This window comes from Narcine bancroftii, chromosome 2 (assembly GCF_036971445.1).
Source record: "Narcine bancroftii isolate sNarBan1 chromosome 2, sNarBan1.hap1, whole genome shotgun sequence".
NCBI classification, from domain to species: Eukaryota; Metazoa; Chordata; class Chondrichthyes; order Torpediniformes; family Narcinidae; genus Narcine; species Narcine bancroftii.
Window position 1 is genome coordinate 48,252,710 of NC_091470.1, and position 25,549 is coordinate 48,278,258.

Sequence of the window (25,549 nt, forward strand, 5' to 3'; positions counted from 1 at the left end):
CTTCCAAATGACTAGCTCCTGCTTTGCAACCCCAGACTGATGTCTTCATGAATGAATATCGGCATTTGTGCATTGCATTCTAATGCACTGTACATTTTATTGTATTTTCATGCAAGTTTTCCCTCTATGATTATAGCCTCAAACAAACTGAAGAATGGGTCATATGGTTGTGCAGCATTGAAATATTATGGGGAAAATATTCCGACTATCTATATATGTCTCTAATAAATTTATATATTTCAATCAGGTTCCCCTCACTCCAGTGAAAACAAACCAAGCCTATGGTAAATGTGTTCACCTTATCTCTGAGTGCAGTCTTGAATACAAAAAGAATTTCTTAACACATCTCTGTAGTTCTGAGCTCATTAAAGAGTGTTCTACATTTGTTTCCATTCACATCCAAAAACATCATCAAATTCCTCTCACTTGTCTCTATGAGTATAGCCCCAAAGATATTCACAGTACTGTCAACCCCACAAAGGACCCCATGCTAATTTAGTGACTGAAATATGTAACATTTTCAAATTGGGTTGCAACAATCATGCAATTTAGTTTCCCTCATCATTGGGTGGCTTCTGCCTGTGCTCCAATTGATGCTCAGACATGTGTATTCAAAGGTTGGACTTTTGTTGGTCCAGTGAATTTTGATACACAGTTGGTCACCACCTCAATATGAGCACTAGGCTTACCAAAGAACTTTGTGCAAGATTGAATCTTGTTTTCCCCATGCTTCTTAACATCTTACATCAGTACTTGGTGGGGGGGGGGGTGGGGGTGGTGGTTGCAGGACAACTCATCTAACATCTTCATGTTTCTTCTCATCTACTTGAACTTATAGGCTGTAAAGTTGTTACAATCTGATGCCCCCCTGGAGCAGAACTGCTATGCAAACTCTCCCTTTTGTGGCCTTGCATGTAACCCACCCTTTTGTATGTCCACTTTAAAATTTATTCATTCCCTGTGAAGAACCCGCTCCTAAACTTTCCTTTACTGTATGTGACCCACCAAGAAATGAGCTGGAGGATGAGAGACAGATACAGTGGAAGTATCTTCTTCATTCTTTTCTGAATCTCCCAGAATGCACAAGAAAGTGTTCAAATGGAGGAAGAGAGCAAATACAATGGCATGTTTGAAATAATTATTTGTTATTCAGCAGAATTGAAAAGGAAATGAAGGGAAAGTGAGATGTTAGGAGATAGATCTAACCAATAATCTCTATTATCTGTGTCACCTGGTATAATATCTGAGTCATTGCTGGTTAGTACATAAAACACCCTAAGGAGTTCCCATCACTAACAGTATTTTGGTGAATGATATTTTAGTCAATTTGTGTGTGTGGCTATCTACACATGTGATGCATTGTCTCATTTTTTTGTGGCAGTTCAATATGACTGTTTCCATGTTAGAACATTTCAAGCCAGTTAATAATTAATATCAATGGTGTTTATCTGGAATCTGAAATAGATAAAGACTGCAAACATCTGGTAATTTTATGGTCAATAATAGGGTGGGACAGTTAGTAGATATGCTGCCTCAGAGTGTCAGAGATCCAGGTTCACTCTGGTTTCTGGTGCTGTCTGAGTAGAAACTCCCTATAACTGCATGTATTCCTATTTCCTCTCATGTCATAAGGATGTGAGGGTATGTAGATTAATTGACCATGGTAAATTGTCCCAAATGTGCAGGAGAGTGGGACAAATTAAGGTGCTGAGGGGAAGATAGAAATAATGAAATAGAATTTGAGTAAATGGGTGCTTGATGGTCAGCATGGACACAGTAGGTCAAAGGGCCTTCTTCCTCACCGTATATTCCTGTTATTGTGGCTATTACTAATCCTCTCGGGGAGTTATACTTGTTATATAGTAAATTACAGAACATTCTATGTAATACGATACTCTGCAAATTTTTTTATATTACATTCTCCATTTTTCTTAAATATATTTTGACTTGTCTTCATAGCACATATTATAAAGCAAAGTTTTTCATAGTACAGTAAATTCAAGCAACTGGTAAAAAAAATCACAGAAAATAAATGGATAAAAAAATACAGAAGTTTAAAATTGGTGTGTCTCACCATTAGTTTTCCATTCACACAATATGAAATCTTAAACAATTGGAAAATTCACTTATCTGGCATCTAGCAATCCCCACAGGGGCTGGATACCAGGGGTTTACTGTATCTCTGGACACAGGACAATATGCAATTCAATTCAATAGCTGAAATAACCATTGCTGATCTTATCAATACTATTTTTCTGCCCATTCCACATAAATCTTGATTCCTCTAATATCCAAGAATCGATTTACTATTATGTTAATTAAAAAACAAACAAATATACTACACACCAGAAGCCAATTCCAGCCATTGGAACCTGTGCTGTCCATTTGCACCCAATTAACCTACAACCCTGTACATTTTTGAAGTGTGGAAGGGAAAACCCATGCAGGTCCAGGGGAGAAAGTACAAATTCCTTACAGACAGAAACAGCAATGGATTTGAATGAAGGTTGGTGGTGCTGTTACAGCGCTAACTGCAGCACTAACCATTGTCTGAGTACAACAACCGAGTAGCCCTCTGGGATGGAGAATTCCAAAAAACCACCATCCTCTGCATAAAATACATTCTCTTTTCTAGTCCTAAATAAGCTCCTCCCTTTATTGAAGCCATAGCCCCTAATTCTAGACTTTTTATCTTGGGAAGTATGCTCCCCATATATACCCTCGAGCCCTCTAAGCATTTCATATCCTTCAATTAAGAACATCTTCAAATGCTGAATTCCAGAGAGGCAAACTCAAACTATCCTCACTTATCAGACTGCCACCTCCAGTCTGATGAATCTTCACTGCATTGCCTCTTCAGGAAGTATATTCATCTGTTAGGTTAGGGAGTCAAAATTGAACACAGTATTGCAGATGTGATCAGGCCTTATATTGCTGTAATATTACTTTTGTTCTATCTCAAACTCTCTTGTAATAAAGGTCAACATACCATTTGCCTTACTAATTGTTGCTGCATCTCCATGTCAGTTTTAAAGACTTCAGGATAAGGGCAGCCAGGTCCCTTTCAACACCAACATTTGCCTAATGTTCACATTTAAAAGTATTCAGCATTTCTGCTTATTCCATTGAAATGTGAACCTTACATTTTTCCACATCTTTCATGTTGTTCTTCTGTTTAACCAATTTCAGATTTACTTTATTTAATTTAAATTTCTTGGCTTATGTGATGAGATTTAAATATGTATCAATATCATTATTAGTCCAGCAATATGATCACTGTTCTCTTGCAATAGAAGATCCAGATGCCTAGCAGACACAGACAAGAAAACTTCTTTGAGCTATTTTTATTATTCATGGGTAGTGAGTGTCTAAGTTTGAAAAGTCTGATGAAATCTGTGATTGAAAATAGGTTCTCTTGAGATGGAATTGTTGTGAAAGTGATTATATCTATAGATCTGAGAATTTAAGGTGGAGTGGAGAGAAGATAAATCAGAGAAGAACTAATTTATGTTGAGGAGATTCAAATCACTAAAAATGGAGTTGAGAAATCATTCAGCTCAGAGGCATGGGAAGAAAAGGAGGGAAAATTTATTGAAGAAAATTGAATTTGGGCTTGATGGTAGCAGAAAATGAGTATGTTAAAAGATTGGTTAGAAGGACTGAACAATTCATTTCCATCTTATATATTTATAAATTATTTTTTATTAGACATACAACATGGTAATAGGCCCTTTCAGCCCATGAGACTGTGCCACCAAATTACACCCAATTGATCTTTAACCCTCAGTATATTTTTTGAACGGTGGGAGAAGCCAGAGCATATGGAGGAAACCCACGCAGACATGAGGGGAACGTACAAACTCCTTACAGACAATGAGGGATTTGAACTCAGATTCCAATCACTGGCACTAACTGTGCATTAATAGCATTCCAGCCATGATATTAATCAATGGGTTAACAACTAAATTGTTCTCAGTAAAGATCGGTTTCAACCAAGGCATCAATCTTTTTTGCTGCAAAATTGCATCTTCCACTCAACAAATTTTTGTGGAGTGGAGCTGATCCTCAGAATTAATGTGAAAGTGTTCATCTCACAGTGACTGCACAGTGACTTCATCACACCAATGTTTGATGAATTGCTTTATGCAGGTGATCCTTGCATTTATGCTCATGCAAGAGGCTGAGGTTGAAATTGTCAAAACACTTTCACTGAGACATGCAAGAGAGCATGCCTGATTTTGTACTCAGCAGTTGTAAAACAAAGATCCACTGGCAACCTGGCCCTTCTGCACCTCACTGCAATAGAACAATAAATGATTCTGCATCTTTCTCTCTTATCTGCTGTACTGAAAATAAAGGTTCATTGAGAGACCTTTGATCATGTGGATCAGCAACCATTTCTCAGGAGCCACCTCTCAGGAATGGAAGACATTGATGATGAAATTCAACACTTTAATTAACTAGCCCACCCTTTGGATGATTGAGGAAAATGTAATTAAAAATTAGGACCTCAGACCTGGCACAACTCTCACAGGCTTCTGGAAAGCAGTGATAACTGTTTCCCTAAATGCTTCAGAGACCTGGATTACATCTTGCAGGCATCTTCAAACACGGGAAAAATATTACTAATGTTGTATTTGCAAAATCCTGCAAATTAATTGGAAGGATATTGAACTGACATTAGTATCTTCTCCCAGGACCACATCAACAACATTGGCGTGCTAGTTACACTCATGCAGATAAAGTTGTCAGGCTATGTTCAGATTTCATATTTATTGTCAGAATACAAATGTGATATTGCCTACAACACTGAGATTTTTGTTCTATGGGCTAGGAAGAATTACCACTTATTGGTAGTGCAAAAAAACCCTGTATCCAATGTTCACATGTAAACAAATAAAGAAATCTGACTGTGGAATACAGAGAGAAAAAAATAAAGTGCAAAAGTAAGAGTCCTTAAATGAGTTCCTGATTGAGTTTGTTGTTGAGGAGTCTGATGGTGGAGGGGGCAGCAACTGTTCCTGAACCTGGTGGTGTGAATCTTGTGGCACCTAAACCTCTTTCCTGATGGTAGCAGTGAGAACAGAGAGTGTGCTGGATGGTGTGGATCCTCAATGATGGGCAGCGTTCCCTGTAGATGTTCTCAGTGATGGGTAAGGTTTTACCTGTGATGTTCTGGGCTGTGTCCACTATCTTTTGCAAGGCTTTACACTCAGGGGTATTGGTGTTCCCATACCAGACTGTGATGCAGTTGGTCAGCACACTTTCCACCACACGTCTGTAGAAATTTGCCAGGGTTTCTGATGTCATACCAAACCTCTGCAAACTCCTGAGGAAGAAGAGGCACTGACATACTTTCTTCACAATGCCACTTGTCTGTTTGGTGTAGGAAAGATCTGCCAACATAGTGACTCCCAAGAATTTAAATTTGCTCACCCTTGCCACTTCTGATCCTCAATGATCAAAGTTGATCAAAGATATTACAAGGTGGACAGGGGAAAGGTTTCAAGAATTTGCTCAAAGCTTCTTCAAAAATTGCCAATAAAAGATGGAGGCAAGTACTGTTATGGGAAAGCATGAGCTATTGCTTAACCAACAGCTGATGCAGATAAACAAGCAGAGGGAGTGAAGGATATGCAGGATTCGGTGTGAGTTGGGACACGGTAGAGTAGAAAGAAGAGCAATCAAACAGCTTTTGGCCATCCAAGAAATAGACTATTCAAAGCCAAGCCCAGCATAAATCTACAGGGCACCAATGATGCCTGTTCTGAACACTATGGAGGTATGATGGATAACCTACAGCTGGCATGTTAAAGCACTAAAGAGATACAATAAATTATATCTCTGCAAAATCCTCCATATCCATTAGGAGAATAAACAAATGTACATTGGCATCCTCTCCCAGGCTAACATTCCCAGCATTGAGAACATTGAGAATCTAATTGCACTCAGTCAGTTCCAATAGGAAGGCTGCATCAGAATGCAAGCTGACTGTCAAAATGGGTACTCTGTTTCAAACTCTAACAAGGGAACAAGACATATTCCAAGGATATTCTCAAACCTACTTGAAAAATTATAACATTCTCATTGGCCAATCCTTGGCTTGAGACTGGAGTGGAGACAGTCATCCACCTCTTTGCTGAATGCAGATTCATTAAGAATGTGTGGAGAAACATGCAAGGGTCCTTGACATGGTTCATCCCCAGCAGCAGCATTACAGAAGATTTCTGATTTACATGCTGTTGCTGGGGATGCACACAGAGCCAAACATCCAGAACTGCTGGAGGACCATCAGCTGGGTGAAAGAAGTACTTTGGTCTGCCTGAAACCTGTTGGTCTTTCAGCACATGGAGACATCAGTGAGGCCACAGTGGTGGTAAAGGCCTAAATAAAATCAAAGATAAAAATACATAGTCGTGGGAATGTGTAGACATGAAAGTAAGGGTGGGAACAGACTCTGAATGGTTTTTCCTTTGTAAGTAATTTATTGTGAATAAAATTTATTTTTGGTTAAAATGGTAAAGATATTGGGCATCGTTAATTTCAAAGGGAATGTACAAATATCAAGTGAAAATTACAGGAGGGAAAGCTCTCCGAACATTGACTCGTGGCGGAGTCTGCAGATTTCACACTTTGGAGGCATGGTTATTAGCCTATAAGTGGCACCTCAAAGTGCTGGACAGATATCACCAATGTTACCTTTTTAAGGATAATGGATATTTACCACTTCCTTCAGGCCAGCACTGAAGATTGATCTTCTTCGACAGTCCCATGGGATTAAGATTGAATTGCTTCCACTCTGCGTCTGTGGATTCTGAGTGGAATCAAATCATCCTCAACCCCAAAGGATTGCTTCACAACAAGGAATAGTCACATCAGGTTGTACAAAAAAATAAATAAATTAGGGGTTTGGCAAAAAAGTGAGCTAAGGCAGGGGCAATATTCTGGAGATGGAAGCCGCTGATCTTTCACGTTGAAGCAACTGAACGCCGTAAAGATAGGGGTTTATTGGGTAGATTTACTTCAGTGCTTTATAACCTGATTTCGGTCCCGCCGTTCCTCATGACAATCAAGTTCCACCCATGTGTCAGCTAGTCCATGAACAACCATTGTATCAATTAAAATTTATTGTTCATCCAAAATGCTGTGTGACTCACATCTTCACTCAAATGTAGCTTTTACAGTTAACATTTTGCTTTAGAATTTTCACTGATCTTGAAATTAATTGTTCTTTATCCATCATTTCATTAACGTTTATGCTGTCCTTCACCATGTAGTTTGTCATCGAATCCGTTTATTTTTGGTTTCCTGCTTTCTTGCTGCAATTTGTCAAACAAATCAAAGGAATCTGCTTCAGCTCATGTTTTCTGCGGAAGAAAAAAAACCCCTCCTAGAAATAGCCCCATTCCCCTCGTGGAATCGACCTGTGCAGGGAGGAGAAGAGGCTCCTTTGTGTTAAATGTCAACGACCCTGACATTTTCTTCCCAGCTCCAAGTGCAGCGTGTGCGCCGCAGTCGCGAGCGGCGGCTCCTCAGCTCATGGACGTGGTTTAATCGGGAGGTGATCCGGTCCCCTCCTCGCAACTCGTCATCCTCTCGCCGAGAGAGACGCCCATTGAAAAGGGATCCTCACCCGACCACGACTTCGCTGTGCGCACGCCAACAAAATGGCACAGAAAAACACAGCGAGGAATCGGAAAGAAAGAAAGAGCTGGGGTGAGTCAAACGTCTACCTGCGGTCGGCAGGAAACGCTGCCCCTTCAAAGAGGCAGAGGAGGAAGGAAGGGGGGCGAGGAAGGCGTGTGTTTGGAGGGATTCTACCCTGGTGCAGGCTGAACAGGGCGGGTGAAAGAGCAGTTTACTGTCGCGTACAGTTCGGCTGTGGACTGGTTGTTGCACCTTGATGGCTAGTCACTGCATTCAGCCTTTTGCATTATTTTTGCAGGCTCAGTGCACTGTTACGGAAGCCGGCCCTAAGGAGACCGCCGGCTGCCTTTGGGAGGGGGGTTGTGGTTATTGAGACAGGCCCACAGCTGTTAGCTAAATAAACATAAAAGAGGACTGCATCTCACAAGCAGATATGCATGGGCGCGAAGGAATTCCGTGGGGCTACTGCGAGAAAGGACTTGTTTTTGGGCAGAGAAACGCCTTGAGGCCAAGTGAAGTGGCGCTGCTTTTTGACGAGGTCGCTGAGATTGAGATTCACCCGACCCTCAAACCGGACTCTTGGACGCAATTTCCTTCTGTGGTTTTTGAGTTTAGAATCGAGAATGCGAGGTTGTCTTGGTAAGACCCCTCCCTCCGCTACACAAATCTTTCACAGAATCCTTGAGATTTACAGGAGAGAAAGAGACCCTTGGGTCCACATTGAAAAATTAAAAAAAAGAGTGGCGCAGCCTTGGGCCACAGCAAAACATTTGGATTGTGGCCTTATAGTTTTTGGCCCCTTGAGAGTCTGTCGAAGCACATTGTGCAATATGATCTTGTGCTTGGATTTTCCCCTTCCAACTTTATAAGATTCTTCCCATGATAAGATTCCCTCTTCTAATCTAAAGATTAAGTTGGTTATTGTTGTGGTCAGAATAAGGAGTTGTCAAATTACTAGAGGATGGGATGAAGAATTTGTCTAAGAAGGTCATTATTATTTAGAATTTTCTATTCACTAGAGCTATGGAGAATCAATACTGAATATACTCAAGAGGGAGATATTTGGTGTACAAGAAGATTTAAGGAGTTCTAGAAGGAAGTGGTGTCAAAGATCATGATCCTGGGAACCCATGGCTTCTTGTCTGTTGACCTGTGCTCCTCTCCTGCCCCTTTGTACCTCCTCCCCCTATCTTTTTATTCAGGCACCTGACTGCTTTTTGCTTAAAACTTGATGATGGGCTCAGGCCTGAAATATTGTATATCTTTGCCTCCTGTGGACGCTACAGGAACTGCAGTTTCTCCTGCACTTTTGTGTATTTATAATTATTCTGACCTCCTTGACTCATGGGCAATATTTAGGCAAATCTCGTCCCCTCATTCCGTCCTGGCCCACCTGGAGAATGATGCCTCGTATGCCAGGCTGCTGTTCATTGACTTCAGCTTGGCATTTAATGCGATCATTACCCAGAGGCTGGTGGAGAAGCTCTCCTCATTGGGACTCAATAACCCTCTCTGTTACTAGATTCTAGATTTCCTGACGGAAAGATCACAGTCTATTCAGATCGGGAGCAGAACATCAAGCACTGTCACGCTGAGCACTGGTGCACCTCAAACCAGTGTGCTCAGCCCACTCCTTATCACATACTGACCCATGACTGCATCGCCAGATCCAGTTCCAACAGAGTCATCAAGTTTGACACAATAGTAGTTGACCTCATCAGCAACAATAAGTCGAACAACAGGGAAGAAGTGGAAAATCTCATAAAATGGTGCGAGAGTAACAACCTGAGTCTCAACGTGGACAAGACAAGGGAAATGATCATGGATTTCAGGAGGACGAGGAACAACCACCCTCCGCTACACTTCAATAACTTTGTAGTAGAGAGAGTGGAGACTACCAAGTTCCTTGGAGTTCACTTAACTAGTGACCTATCGTGGACACACAACATCTCCTCACTTATCAGCAAGGCGTAACAGTCACTGCACTTCCTGAGAAGACTGAAGCAGGCAAGGCTACTGGCCCCCATTATCTCAACCTTTTATTGGAGCTTCTTCAAGAGTGTTGTGGCCGGCTGTATCACAATGTGGTATGGTTGCTGCAGAGAAATTGATCAGAGGTTGTGATAGTACAGATCTGTTACCAATGTACATAGTGTATATAGTTACTGTATCTAGACTGTGCTTTCAGCGATTGGCTGAGAGCTAAGCCACACCTATTGTCTGGGCCTTAAAGGGTTGTGTCCCTAGCCAGGTTGGATCATTCCGGACTGGTCGGCCACCTGTGAAGAGCTCCGGTCTTTTGCTAATAAAAGCCTTGGTTTGGATCAACAAGTCTTTGGTTCTTTCGACGAGCTCTACAGTGGTCAATCCACAGGACCATAAGAGTGGCAGAGAGGATCACTGGCATCTCTCTTCCCCCCTCCCATCAACATGATCTACCAGAATTGTTGTCTGATGGGACCACACAAAATCAATGAGGACCCGGTCAGGAAGTCCAGAATCATTGAGAAGCCTAATACCCTGTATACACCAACTTTATAAGATTCTCTCACATGATAAGATTCCCTCTTCTAATCTAAAGATTAAGTTGGTTATTGTTGTGGTCTGAATAAGGAGTTGTCAAATTACTAGAGGTTGGGATGCCTGGTCAGTACTTGGAGGGGAGACCACCTAGGAACAGCAGGTGTTGTTGGTTTCTCTGAGGGGCGCTGGACCAAGTAGCGACATTCTGCCTTACGGTAGACAAAAGTTAAAGTATTTCATGCATATATATTTATTTCCATTTGCAGAATTAAAAAATAAATATGGGATACAAAATAATACACTTTTTTGTACTATCAATTAAGGAGTTATTTAAGCGATAAATTGAGCCCAACAATGCTATTACTGAAATGTGGTGAAGTAGAAATGTTGATACATAGTAGATATATTAAGACATTTACTTCAGCTATGTATACTTTATTGCAGAAGGGGACTTTCAAACAGGGGATACATAAGCCCAGACAATGTTGGAAGACAGATTTAAATATTAACATTGATGAACAAAATTGGTTAGATCTGTGCTGAGGTAATATGACAAATACTATAAATGTTAGATATAGATTAGTTCAATATAATTTTTTTACACCAACTATATCTCACACCACAGAAGTTAAACAAATTGAAATCAGATTTATCAGACCAGTGTTTTAGATGTGGTTAGGAGATAGGTACCTTTTTACATTCTACCTGGTCTTGTCCTAAAATGAAATCTTTTTGGTTAATTTTGGGAATTTATTTAGTTTGGGTTATAGGAATTAAATTTCCACAAAATCCAATGTTATTTTATTAGGTAATATTGAATGGATAAGACCCAAATTGAAATTATCTATATTATCAGAATTAATTTGTAAAGATTGTCTTAGCAGTTGCAAGGAAATGTATAGCAATAACATGGAAATCAGAGACCCATCTGGGTATGGAGAGATGGAATGCAGAGGTGCACAGCTGTGTTCCCCTGGAGAAGATTACTTATAATTTGAAAAATAAATATGATGTATTTTTGAAAATTTGGCACCCATATTTACAAATTGAGTGAATTAATTTATAGATGTTTTCCTAAGCTTTGAACCTCGTTAACCTCCTTGGATGTATTAAAAGATACAAATGATTAGTGCTGTGTGGTGAGTGATGTCCTCCAGTAATTAGGTTTCTATTCTTGTTTTCTTACTTTTTTTTAATGCTTTTTCTTATTTTATTTCATTTCTTGGAGTTTTGTTTGGGGGGGGTTGGGGTTTATATAATCATGTAATGGATTTGGTACTATTATTTGATTACTGTATTTTGCATTTGCTATGATTACATGTATGGAAAATGTTTCCAGGATAAAGAATTTCATGTATGTTGCATTCTAAATGTAGTATTACGTGACAATAATGGAACCTTTACCTTTACGTTTACCTTTTCTACCTCACACACAGCATCTTTCAGCTGCTTCTGTTGGAAAGAGATACAGGAGTATCAGAGCCAGCACCTCCAGGCTGAGGAACAGCTTGTTCACACGGTCAGTGAGAATGCTGAATGACCAAAGGAACTACTCACACTAACCATCCAAGACTTTCATATTTACACAACAATATTTATTTGTATATATGAATACTTGTCCTGCATATGTATGGTTTGTATGTATGTGTGTTATGTCTGGTTGTGAGTCTGTATGTTTTGCATTGAGGACATGTTGTACTTGTGCAATCAGATGACAATAAATTTGACTTGACTTGATGAAATGTAACAGAAGCTGGTTTTGTTAATAATCTCCAGATTCCAAAAAGTTAATTGAAAAAAAATGACTCAACAATGTAAAAATTAGCCAGGTATGACAACACAAATAAGCATAACAAATCAATTCTGAACACTCACAATTATCTGGTTTCTCCTAATCTTTCCTGATTTGTGTATTGAGGAAAGACTTTGGGTGAAAGCAATCCAAATGTGTCCAACCTCTTCTGATATATCTTGATGAAGAAAAAAGCTGAATAAACTTATCAGAAAATGGTCCATCAACGTATTGGATCAGGGTGCTTTATCAAGAATGGATACTGTCTCTTGGCGAACCTCTTCTTCACTCTTTCTAAAGCTTCCACACCTTTTCTTTAGGGTGGCAACCAGAACTGCACAGAAAATTCCAAATGTGGCCTAACCAGAGTTTTATACAACTGTGACATGGCTTCCCAACATTTGTACTTGATATCCAGTGAATGAATGTAAGCATATAAACTTGTGTTGCTAGTTTCTGGGAGCGATGGACTTACACACTTTGATTTTATATTTTATATTGCATATAGATATGTTTTAAAGGAGATAGATTGTGGTCACACACAAATACGAACACTTCAAAACAGATCTCATTTAAAATGCCAGAGCTTGGCTCAAGCCAGACAGTCCAGGCTCTGAGTGCCTTTACAAAAACTTTGAAGAATTCCTATAGAGACTTCACAAGTAGGTGTTAATTGGACATGCTGTGGAATAAGGGATTATTGTTTTGGAAAGCAACAGATGAATGGACTCGGAAGATTAGGTCCGGTGCCGTAGTCTGTTTGAGTGCAGTTTGCTGCTCTAAGAGGGTCATGTGGTTTTCTCGTCTGTATTTACCACATGGCAGGTTTGAGATCACATGGTATCCAGGATAAGCAAGCTAATTGTATACAAAATTGGTGGTAGAATCAGTGGATGGTAATGGATGACTGCTTTTCATCTAGGAGGGTTATGACCTGTGATCTGCTGAAGGGATCCATTTATGTTTGTAATCCAGGTCACAGCTGGAAATGGTGCAGCAGTCCTCAGCACTAAATCAAATGTTTTCAGGGCACCAAGCTTTTTCCTTGGTGTGAATCAAATCAGCTGTAAAACGGTTTTGTGGTGCTGGGGAACGAAATGGGAGACCAAGATGGAATATTTACTTGTCATTTCTAGCTTAAGAAAGTTGCAAATTCTTCACACTTGTCTTTTTCACTCACCAGCTGGCCTACGAAGTGTCTGAGAATGAAGATGTCTTTCTCACCCATTTATTGCTTACTTGTCCATTATAGTACAATGCAGGCTCTACAGCCCATAGTGTTATGCAGACCTCATAAACTACTCTAATTACTGCCTTGAATTTCCCTGCTGCATAACCCTCCATTTTTCTTATTTCCATGTATCTATCTAATAGTCTCGTAAAAGATCCTATTGTACCTGACTCCACCCATGTTGCCGGCAGCATATTCCATGCACACACCACTGTGTGAAAAACTTAATTTCCCCTATACTCATTCCCAAGCACCTTAAAACTATGCCCCCTTTGTGTTAGCTATTTCATCCCTGGGAAAAGGGCTTTGGCCATCCACATGATCAAATTATTGAATGTGACTGGATGTAGCTTAGCTCTCTCTGATTAGAATGTACACAATGCTGGGTTTGCAAAGATTGGTCCTCTGGTTTAGGTATGCCTGGTAGCTTTAGCCCTCATTGCAACAAGAGTTGTTTTTTGACTTGATAGTTATTTAAAGGGTGATGCATTGAGCTCAGACCCACAAGGATACCTAGTTTTGAGCTGATATACCTGTTTTGATTTTGCCCCATTCAGCTCAGTAATTGACCCACAACATCTTTGATAAAGTGCTGCTGGTAGGATGGTCCTGAAGGTCAGGATGCAGGGGACACAGAGTGACTTAGCCAACTGCACATATAATTGGCTTATTGGGAGGAGAGAGATTGTGATAATGGAGGGTTGTTACTCAGACTGGAGGCCTGTGTCCATTGTGTGCAGCAAGGAATGGTGCTGGATCCACTGTTGTTTGTCATCTATATTACTGACTTGGATAACAATATAGTTAATATGGTTGTAAGTTTAATGATGACACCAAAATTAGTGGACTGTAAAGAATGTTATCTGCAACAGGATTTAGATGAACTAAGAAAGTGGGTTTAGGAATGACAGATGGAACTTAACTTGGTTAAGTGCCAGGCATTGTACTTTGTTAGATTAAATCAGTGCAAGTCTTGCACAGTGAATGGTAGGAATCTGGAGAATATTGTAGTACAAAGAGACTTAGAAGTACTTGGTTCCATCAAAGCGAAGATGTCAATGCCATGACATTGTTCATGGCTTTGAGAACAGGTGCAGGTACTTCAAATTATAACTGTTCAAGGCTGTGATTTTTCTCACTGGAGCATAGGAGGTTAGTGGGGTCTTGAAGAGATTTGTAGTGGCATAAATAAGAAAACAGGTATAAGCAATTTTCCAGGTTAAGGAAATCTGAAACTTGAAACACCGATTTAGGGTGATAGGGGAAAGATTTAAATGGGACCTGAGGGGCACCTTCTTCATATGGAAGATGGTGGGTAAGTGGAATGAGATGAAGGGTTAGAAGTGGGGAAAATTATGATATTCAGAGGATATTTAGGCAGGTTTGTGGATGCAGGACAATGAGACTAGTTTGGTTGGCATGGACAAGTTGGGCTGAAGGGTCTGTTTCTGTGTGCTGTCAAACTTCTTCTGGCTATCCATCCCATAGAGTGATGATGGTTTCTTTCAGTCAGTTTGTGGGGTTTGATAAGAGAATACCCCATTCCTCAAAAAAGAACAACATGTGCGTGAATGGATTTCGGTGAGTAGGGGTTGCACAGGTCTAGAGCCACCCTCTCAACATCCCCTCCAGATCCAGAGGCATGGTGAGCTCCTAGAGGGGTGAGGAAAGTTCTGTTGCAGTGAATGGCCAGACCAAGTTTCGATGCAAAGAATGCCCTTTCCGTGCTTCATGGCACCTGTTGCTAGATGGCCATTGACCCTATGAGAGGGTTCATCTGCCCTTTGACAGGTCTTGTTTTTCATCTTGGAGGATACCTAGCCACCCTTCTCACCAGGCAAGCCTGGTGGGGAGCTGGTTTAGTCACCAACCACCCGACCGTGCATCAGGTGGTACTGGGTTACATGGTACCAGTAGCACTGAGATGAGTGACCTGACTAGAACTTCATTACTATAAACATGGTGGGCAATGAGGTTCCTGCTAATACAACAAAACCACATACATGGACAAATACATTTGTAGCTTAATGAAAACAAGCGCCTTTGTACCAGTTTGCTCACCAGCTGCAGAATCCAGTCTTGCAGTTGGATCAAACTTGACTATCTCTGCTGGTTGTACTGCTGCCAGGTTCTTTTTGATTGAGTATGGAGTATGTTCTGTGCTTTAGGTGGCCTTGTAGTACAAATTCAATAGCTGACAAGGGCAGAGGTTTTCTTGCTCAACTTGATCTGATGCCAAAGAACTCCCAGTGTCAGCTCTAGTGAGTCTGTCTCAGGAACCATGATAGATGAATCACAGACTCAGACTTTAAGGTACACTTTTTTGTGAATGTTGCTGTATCAGGCTAATGCTTGACAAGACTATGGAACAGCTCTCCTTTATCACAAATCCATTGATGTTTGTAAAGAAAACTTTGCAGGGTTGTCTGGACAGCGTGCTTTTTGTTTTTGTCTGAGGCCATTTCCTAGGTTGACGTGGGTGGCCCACCACTTGTATTCTTCATGTAATTTGTCTAATGGTTTGATTCAATTGAATGTCTTACTATTTCAAACTTGCTAGTGTGCAGATTTCCTCCTTAATAGGCACTAGTGTATCAGATGACATTTATGATGAGATATTAATTGCACGCTCACCATTATTATTGCTGTCTTTTTATCCCATATTTTTTAGTTCATTTTAATTTTCTGTTGGGACCTGAATTGGCAGCTGCAGATCAATAATTTGAAATTCTCATTCATTAATCCAGTCTTCATAACACCCATGCCATTATCTCTTTTTTGTTCTGGTTCAGAAAGACCAAGCCTCACATGGTAACATAAACATTTAATTTGGGCAAATGCTACAGTGCAGATCTGAGAGAATGTTTCATTGTGCAAAGTGTGGAGGCCTAGCACATTGATTCAGGTGGATGTTAGAGGTCCCATGGCTATATGCACAAAGCACAAAGTTGCCTGGGTAATCAGGATATAAATATTCCCTTTGACACACACACAAAAAACACATTAAATTTGTGAAACTTCCTTTTGCAGAACTGCTGCCAATTTTGGTTCAGCTACAGTTTCTGAATTTCAAAAGTAATTTGCTATTCCAAATACTTTGAAGGATTGCAACAGTGATCAAATACCAAAATAAATCCTGATATTGGTTTAAAATTAATCAACCAACAATTTAAAAAAAAATGTATTTAAGAATATTTTACTATGCAATAATGATTTATTATGCAATGCTGTACAGCTAGATTGAATAATTTTCTGCTGAACGTAGTGTAAATAAATGTTCGGGTGGATGCAGGTAAGATGTTTCCCTTGGTGGGTGAATTAAAGACAAGGGGTCATAGTCTGAAAATTAGAGGCTATCCATATAAAAGAGATTAGAAAGAACTTCTTTAGCCAGAGGGTCATGGATCTGTGGAACTCGTTGCCACATACAGCAGTGGAAGCCAGATCACAGGGAGTATTTAAACAAGAAATAGACAAGAATCTCATTAGTGAGGGCATCAAGGGTTATGGGGGAAAGGGCCTGAAATTGGAACTAGTGTAGAGTAGCTTAGTGTAGTTTTACAGAACAGGCTCGATGGGCCTAGTGGCCACCTTCTGTTCCTTTGTCTTGTGTGAGTATGGGTCTTTCCAGTTTCGAAATTGGTTTGTCTCTGAAATATAACTTGATTATACCCTGCATAGATTTTGATTGACAGTATTTCCAGCGATTTCTGCCTTGTTTAAAATTTTCAAGATCTTTTTCTTTACCTGAAGCTTGTAGATATTTAGCTCATTGACAGCATTCTCATCTTGGAGTTAGGTCACGAGTTTAACCCACTTGAGCTTTGCCAAATGTAAGTTTCTATTTGGATGGGCCTTTAAAAAAAATAATTTTTGAAAGCTACTGAGGTATCAAATTGCAGATGTATTTCTCTCTAAAGTGAATGACAACATACTTTTTCGTGTACACTTTGAATTAGGTCACCCAGACATTTAGAAGGTATCTTTTAGGTCAGCAGGTTATCAACCAAAATTGTTGTCAGCATATCTTTGCATGTGCCATTTGATGTGATGTCACATGCCAATATAAGGTCTGTGAAAACAGTGAAACTTGAAGCTTGCTTTAGCATTAGTTAACAGGCCAAAACCTCAACAGGTTCCTGCCAAGGAGACCGATGTCCTCGGCCAGATGTTTTTTGATCTTCCATTCTGAATGGTTGCTGTACTACTTGCACCCTCAGCACCCTCTCATCACCTGGCTAATGTATTTCCCCAAATCACTAGTTGGCCCCATTCCTAAATCATTAGCCTGCCCTCACTTTCAATAGGACTTTTCTGCTCTCATCTTTGACCTTCCCCACTCCATAATCCTCTCTCCAAATGCTTCTATTTCACAACCTTTCCCCATCTTGCCTACTTTGCCATCTCCATCCTCACAATGACAGGTGATTGCAGAGGAATCCACGCTGCTGAAGATCCAACTGCGCTGGGTAGGTCACGTCTTCAGAATGGAGGACCATCGCCTTCCCAAGATCGTGTTATATGGCGAGCTCTCCACTGGCCACCGAGAGAGAGGTGCACCAAAGAAGAGGTACAAGGACTGCTTAAAGAAATCTCTTGGTGCCTGCCACATTGACCACCGCCAGTGGGCTGATATCGCCTCAAACCGTGCATCTTGGCGCCTCACAGTTCGGCGGGCAGCAACCTTCTTCGAAGAAGACTGCAGAGCCCACCTCAATGACAAAAGACAAAGGAGGTAAAACCCAACACCCAACCCCAACCAACCAATTTTCCCTTGCAACCGCTGCAACCGTGTCTGCCTGTCCCGCATCGGACTTGTCAGCCACAAACAAGCCTGCAACTGACGTGGACATAACCCCTCCATTAATCTTCGTCTGCGAAGCCAAGCCAAAGAAGAATCCCTGGGTGTTCTGGGTTGTAGAGGAGGCAATCCTTTTTTTGAGTGCTTACATTCAGAGGGCAAAACCAAGAGGTGAGAAAAGCCTCTGGGATAATGTTTTGACATCTCATCTAACACACACACACACACACACACACACACACACACACACACACACACACACACACACACACACACACACACACAGTGGTGGACTACAGTTACTACAGTGAGAAGGGCGTATTTTTACATGGTACAAAATAGTTCACATTATCCTGACTATGCAACATCCCTCCTTCTCAAGATAAAGAAAAATGTCATTTTATCACTTTCTTTCCAGTGCAACTTAAGTAACTGAACTCGTACACTAGTTTATTCACTCAACTTTTTAAAAATAGTTTTATTGATATCTCCATCTTGTGGATTTGGCTGCGACCGTTGGGCTCTGAGTTGCTGGTACATGTGTAGGTGATGTAGCTTGTTGTGCTACACCTGACAACTGCTGTGTTGATGTTTCAGTATTAGTGGTGGTGATCTCTTTACTTGATATTGGTGTTGCAGGCTTTGCTGGTATTAAAGCTTTCTGATTCATCACATCTTGTGTTGGCTGGATGTGAATTCTGTTTGACCTCAGCTGATTGCCAGAATCTGTCTCAACAATGTAATATCTCGATGATTCAGCTTCTCTGATGATCTTTGCTGGGGTCCATGTTTTCAACATCGACTCTTGCTGCCCTTTGAAGAGTTCTGGTAATGTTTGTGAATGTTTGTTATAATGCTGGCATCCTTCTTGCGTGTCAGCCAGTCTTCTTCTGGTTTCCTCCTGGTCATCTGGAGGATGTATTTTGCTTGGCAGAGTTGTTTTATATCTCCTGCCATTTATAAGTTCTGGGTCATGTCAGCCCTTAAAGGTGTTGCTCATAATGATAGAAGAGCTAGGTCTGGGTCTTCTTTTGTTTTGCGACACTTAACTAGTGTGTGTTTCACAGTTTGCACTTGTCTTTCAATGAACCCATGACCTTTAGGGTAGTATGGGGATGATGTAGTGATAACAAACACATACTCTGCAGCCAGCTTTCTGAATTCTTGTGACGTGAACTGTGTTCCATTGTCACTTAATACTTGCTTGAGTATTCCTTGTTTAGCAAAGAGCACTCTTATTTCTGAGGTGGTAGTTGACGGTCTCAGGTCTTTCACCCTTTTGACAATTGGAAACTTAGAGTAGTAACAGGCTACTATTAAATCCCACTCTTGATTCTCAGTGAACAAATCTGCTCCCACTGTGTGCCATGACCTGACAGGTACTTCTGTGGAAATCATTTCCTCTTTTTGTCATGTGTTTCTATACTTTTGGTATATTTGACATGTATGCCACTGTGCATCAAAGTGGACTGGTATATACAAAGGCATTGCTCTGACTTCGCTCTGAGTTTGCATTTCTCAATTCCCATGTGACCTTCATGTATTTTCTGGAGAATCTCTTTCTGCATTGTTTCAGGTATAATCAGTCTTGATCCAGTGAGCAGAACACCATTCTCCGACGATATGTCATCTCTGATAGACCAATATTGGTGTATTGAAGGCCGTTTCTGCTTACTCCAGCAATTTTTTCCAGTAATGTTTTTTTCTCTTCTTCCCCTTTGTGTTTCAGTGACTATAGCTTTATTCCTGTTTTCTTATACTGCAAATTCAAATAACAAAAGAGACTTTCCACCGTCTCAGGAAACTGTTCACACACATACAAATACATACGCCCCACAGTGGTGGACTACAGTTACAACAGTGAGAAGGGTGTATACTTAAGTGGTTACAAAATAGTTCACATTATCCTGACTATATAACAGTTATGATACAAGTTTGTCTTCAAAAGGCAGGAAAACCTTCTAAGAATTTAAGAGACTGGAGCAAGAGGAGGTCAGGCAGCCAGTGGACGTGACTGGCCTTCTGCAGCAACCTCCTTAAATTTTGATTCAGTGCTTTATTTTGTTCACAGGATGTGAATATTGCTGGCAAGACCAGCATTAGTTGTCTGTCCATTGCTATCTCTTGAATTGGGGCTTGTCATTAAAGAGAACAGTTAAGTGTCAGTCTTGAGCTTTTAACCTGAGGAGAATGAAAACCCTTCTCAGTTTCTCAAAAAAAACCTTTCTCTCTTGGAATGAATCCAAGATATCTTCATAGCACTGTACACTAGCTCCAATATTTGCTCCATAAGCAATGTCCAGTTTAGTTGGAGCATTTTTTTAATTAAAGCAATTCTTTTGTCCAACCAAGAATGTGTTGACCATCAAACACACATTTACATCAAATCCCTTTTCCCACATTTCTGTCAAAGCCTCCCGAATTCTTCTACTCATCTATCTACACACCAGAGGGCAATTTACAGTAGCTAGTTAATCTACCAGCAGGCAAATCTTTAAGATCTGGGAGAAAATTGAAACATCTGAGGAAACCTTTGTAGTCACAGGGTGTGGTGGTACATTTCCCTGTTATGATATCTGTGCAAGGGGCAACCTCTGTACCCTCAGGAGTGTAAGGGGACAGGACAACACCTGGCCAGCTGTCAATCAGTTGGCCTGAATGGATCAAGCCCCACCCGGTCAGGTGTCAATCACCCTCCGGGATATAAGCCTGCGCCGGCCTCCCAAGGCCTTACTCAGAGTTGCTGCAGCCACAGCCAGCCTGGCTCTGTGGAAGTCTTTGTGGATTAAAACCTGTTGTACAGTCTTTATCTTTGTGTGTGTCTGATTCTGGCTAACAGTGCACCACACAGGGAGAACATGCAAACTCCATGCAGGCAGCACAAGGATTGTGGGATTGAATGTTGAATGTAGGAGCTCCACAATCAGGAAGAATAAAGAGTATTTTTAATCCATCAACCACTTGTCAGCATGGAGTTTACTTTTCCTAACTGCACATGCATGCTAATTTTGTGGGGGGAAAAAAAATCCCCTTTAGTCTTTCTAAATGATGACCTCTAATATTTGATTTCTATTTTAAAAATATTCTTTCAAACTACTGTAATTTGAACAACCTCATGCTTGTCTATTTTGTATGCATTTACCTTTTATTACTTACTCTGACTGACCTTTCACATCCTTTTAAGGATTTCTCCTTCCCTCTCTCTGATTACTTGAGCACCTGGCTTTTTGTTACCAGCAAGTATGATATATTGGTCTATTTTATTTAACTTATTATTGTCATCTAGAAATAGCTGGGGACTAACCATTCATTCCTGTGATCCACCCCCCCCCCCCCCCCCCCACCAAAGGCTGCAGCCAGACAATCTGGAATTCTATCTCTGTCCATTAAACAGTTTTCTGTTTAAGGAATTAGATTTCTTCTGACCCAAGATTTCTAATATGACATTCCATTTGCAAACAGAAATGTAATAATTGTTACCTTTTTAGTAAATTTGAATTCTTGCCTCGTTGATTACAAATTAAATTCTTGTGCAGTGCATTGAACAGGTAAAGTGAAGTTGATTTGACAAAAGATGAAAAAAACAATTTTGTCATATTTTATTGATTATACACTGTGGTTAGTGTGATTTCTCTGGTAATGACTACCATTTACAGCGCTATTAATTATTTGTACTTATTTCTAATTTGAGAATGACTTATTTTTTTTTCACATTGTACAGGCCCTGTTATGATATCTGTGCAAATCTGTACATACTTCCATGAAGCTGTGTTTTATAGTTCCACGGAAGATTGCTTGACATCAGGATCAGTGATTAGTTGCAGAAGAGTTACTTAAAAACCACTTTAACCTTCATTTGTGTGATAATTTAACATTAATAAAACATCACCTTTTGCTATTCTGTCGCTGAGTTATCCACCACAGTTTTTGTCTTTGAGTGGTTTTGTGGAAAAATATTTGGATATTTTTGCAATAATTTTCAGGTGTAATTAGCAATGCAGTGAAGTCAAAAGAAATATATAAAAAAAGTATCTCTATCAGCAGGATGTCAGAACAAAGGCCATAAACATGCTCATGAAGGCCAGAGTGGATATAATTTGGACACAGGCATGTAGCTGCTTCATCTTTCCCATCTGGTTCAAATATAAAGCAGGATAAAGAGGTTCATTTCTGCCAGTGGAGTGACAAACTAATAGTTTTTCCAGCTTTTGTGATTTCACTTTTAATGGTAATTGTCAAGCAACTAAGTTGAGTGATCATACAACCAGTAATGTTGGTGAGCCCAATCTGCAAGTCGAAACACATAACAAAAAGTGGTATGATACTTCTTAACCACCAAAACAGAAGACGGAAGTTTTAACCTGCAGAAAGAGTAAAGAAAAACTTAACCTATAAATTTTGCTCCACACTTGAATAGGCATTGAATCCAGATACGGCACACATTGCACAGGCTTAATGACATTGACAGCAGAGAACAAGCAGGTTGGTTGGTCCAACTGCTTCACTGGGTTGGTTCTGAGAGGCTGCAGGCACCATTTACCACCAGTGCCTTTTGTGTTTGGGTGGGGAAGAGTGTCCCCAGCCAATAAGATGAACATCTATATACTTCAGTGCAGAACATGCTGTTCAACATATTGAAATGTGGCTTGTGTAAACTTGTCAGAAAATTAGAAGTCTGGAGGCATTTCTGAATAGATGTTATACCCTCTTATTGCAAAAGTTTAAAGAACTCAAAAGATATTTTAGATTGCATAAATCTGTTTTTAAAGCGAAATCATAGGTGGTTGCAAACAGATTTTGCAGTTATAGCTTGATTCCACTAATAAAGAGAGATATCACTTGAAAAATTAACTTCTGAGGAATGGCAAGAACTTTGCAGTACAATGCTCTCATAATTTTAAGTGAATGAAATTACACTGTATTTTAATGTTTGGAAACTTTGATTACAGGAGGATTTTCAGAGGGAAACTTTAGCTGGACATCAGAAGATGACATTGTCCAGCAGGCTCGACCAGTTCAGATTCTCGTTGTCAATGAAGATCATACTTTTGAACTGGATGAAGTGGCTCTGAACAAAATCCTACTCTCAGAAGAAGTTAGGGATCGCGAAGTCGTAGCCTTATCTGTCGCTGGTGCCTTCAGGAAAGGAAAATCGTTTCTCATGGACTTCATGTTGAGATATATGTACAGCCAGGTAATGTAGGAATGATTTCAGATTTATTGAAGTAGGAATGAATCTGCTGCCATTTGTAACCGAGAAAGCTGCTGCTTTCAAGGTTGAATTTATGACCCTCCATCCATTTGTGCAAGTTCCATATTGGGATAGCAGAATACAGATTCACTAATTTATTCTCTCTGGTACACTAATTTACATGATAGAGGAATTAGGGTATATGGGGAGAAGGCAGGTAGATGGAGTTAAGTCATAAATTAGATCAGCCATGATTGTATTGAATGGCGGAGCAGGCTCGATGGGCCATTTTTGGCCTACTCCTGTTCCTACTTCCTATGTTCCTATTCTTAACTCTTGGAGTTTGAGGGAAGATTCTTTCCAGCAAACTGAAGTGCCCTACCAAATGTATTGATATATTTGTCAAAAAAATATGGATTATTTTTCCACAAGAAATGGCCAGAGATTTAGCAAATAAATGATGATAAAATATGAGAAACCATCAAGCATTTAAAAAAAAATAAAAAAATTGGAAGAGATCAAGTAATGCAAAGCTGTATTTTGAATGTAGACCAGAAAAGTTAACACATAGATGTCCCTTAATATTTTAACCAGCAATCTTAACTATGAAAAAAATGTAAATGATTTTGCCAACAAATTCCTGAGACCAATGTATACCGAAAGCAGAAGACTTGTATGTATCTTAAATAGGTCTATAACCTAACACTGTTTCTTCTTGTTTGAATCATTCATAATGCTTAGACTCTCTGATCTGGAAATGATAATTCTTATTTTTACAGTTATTGGCAGCCAAACAAGAATCTTGCGGCATGGTTAGCGTAGCAGTTAGCACAACGCTGTTACTACGCCAGTGACTGGGACTTGGGTTCGAATCCCATGCTGTCAATAAGGAGTTTGTACATTCTCCCCATATCTGCATGGGTTTCCTCCAGCAGCTCTGGTTTCCTCCCACTCTTCAAAATGTATTGGGGGTGTAGATCAATTGGGTAGCATAGGCTTGTAGGCTGAAAGGACCTGTTACCATGCTGTATGTCTTAATTTAATTTAAATGTTAATTTAAAATTTAAATTTAAAGTTGTCCCAAGCTCTTGTTCTTCATGTTAGAGTCCCAATAATGAGTGACAACTACTGACAAGGCTTCTATACAGTTGCACTTCCTATTGGAGTATTTGAATTGAAATCAGCATGTTATTTTGCCAGATTTTATTTTTCCACTGTCATTTTGACAGCAACCATATTTTGCACTGACCAATGAAAAGGGAGCTGATTTAAAATACATTGAATTTTAAAAATGAAAATGTATGGAAAAGGCTCACAGACCAAATGGACTGGGTGGGGATGAAAGGAAAATTGAGTGTTGGAGGCCAGAGGAGCTGCAGGTTCATGAGCAGATTTATGTAATATTGGTGTTATAATCTTTGAACACTTACTTAGTTTTGCACTCCATTGTCATTATCATAATTTAGCTTTGGAACATGCAAAACCTAGGAGTGTTATACCGTGAAAAGAAACAAGAGTTCGAAGTTCAGATTTATTGTCAGTGTACATGTATGACATCACATACAACCCTGATATTCTTTTTCCTGTGGGCCAGATGGAATTTCTACTTATCAGTAGTGTAAAAAAAAAACTGTACTCAAGAAAAGATAGGGAAACAAAAGAGAGAAATGTAAACAAAGAAAGATATGTAAACAAACTGTGCAATACAGAAAATAAATATTCAATCATAAGTATTGTGCAAAGAGTCCATCAATGAATCTCTGATTGAGTTTGTTGTTTAGTAATTTGATGGGGCAGGGGGAGGAACTGTTTGGAACCTGGTGATATGAATCTTGTGGCATCTACACCCCTTTCCTGATGGCAGCAGTTAGAACAGAGAATGTCCTGGTGGATCCTTGACGATATTTGTTGCTCTCTGACGCCATTGTTCCATGTAGATTTCCTTGATGGTGGGGAGAGTTTTGCCTGTGATGTACTAGCTGTGTCCACGACCTTTTGCAGGGCTTTCCGCTCAGAGGTATTGATCCTCCCATACCAGGTTGTGATGCAGCCAATCAACACAATTTCCACCACTGTAGAAGTTTGCCAAGGTTTTCAGTAATACCAAACCTCTGCAAATTCCTGAGATAGTAGAGGCACTGACGTGCATTTTTATGATGTCATTTGTCTGTTGGGTCCAGGAAAGGTCCTCTGAGATAGTGACGCCCAGGAATTTAAATTTCCTCACCCTGTCCACCTCCTCTCTCCCAGTGACCACTGGATGGTACACTTCTGGTTTTCCTCTCCTAATGTCCACATTCAACTCCTTGGTTTTGATGACATTGTTGTTAGTACACCATTCAGTCAAGTTTTCACTCTCCTCTA

General features: G+C 40.1%; 1 protein-coding gene across 4 annotated transcripts in view; it reads left to right on the forward strand.

The window, feature by feature from the left end:
* Positions 1 to 7,441: 7,441 nt before the first annotated feature.
* The window catches only part of atl1 (atlastin GTPase 1), an 81,369-nt gene continuing 63,261 nt past the window's right edge, over positions 7,442 to 25,549 (forward strand). The window contains exons 1-2 of one of the 4 annotated variants that reach the window (XM_069916617.1): positions 7,442 to 7,716; positions 22,944 to 23,188. In XM_069916617.1, coding sequence (XP_069772718.1) covers positions 7,668 to 7,716; positions 22,944 to 23,188 — 294 coding nt within the window. In that variant the 5' untranslated portion in view covers positions 7,442 to 7,667. Of the gene's footprint in view, positions 7,717 to 11,606; positions 11,690 to 22,943; positions 23,189 to 25,549 lie in introns of all 4 variants that reach the window. The other 3 variants (XR_011351212.1, XM_069916618.1, XM_069916616.1) reach the window with 3 other exon arrangements.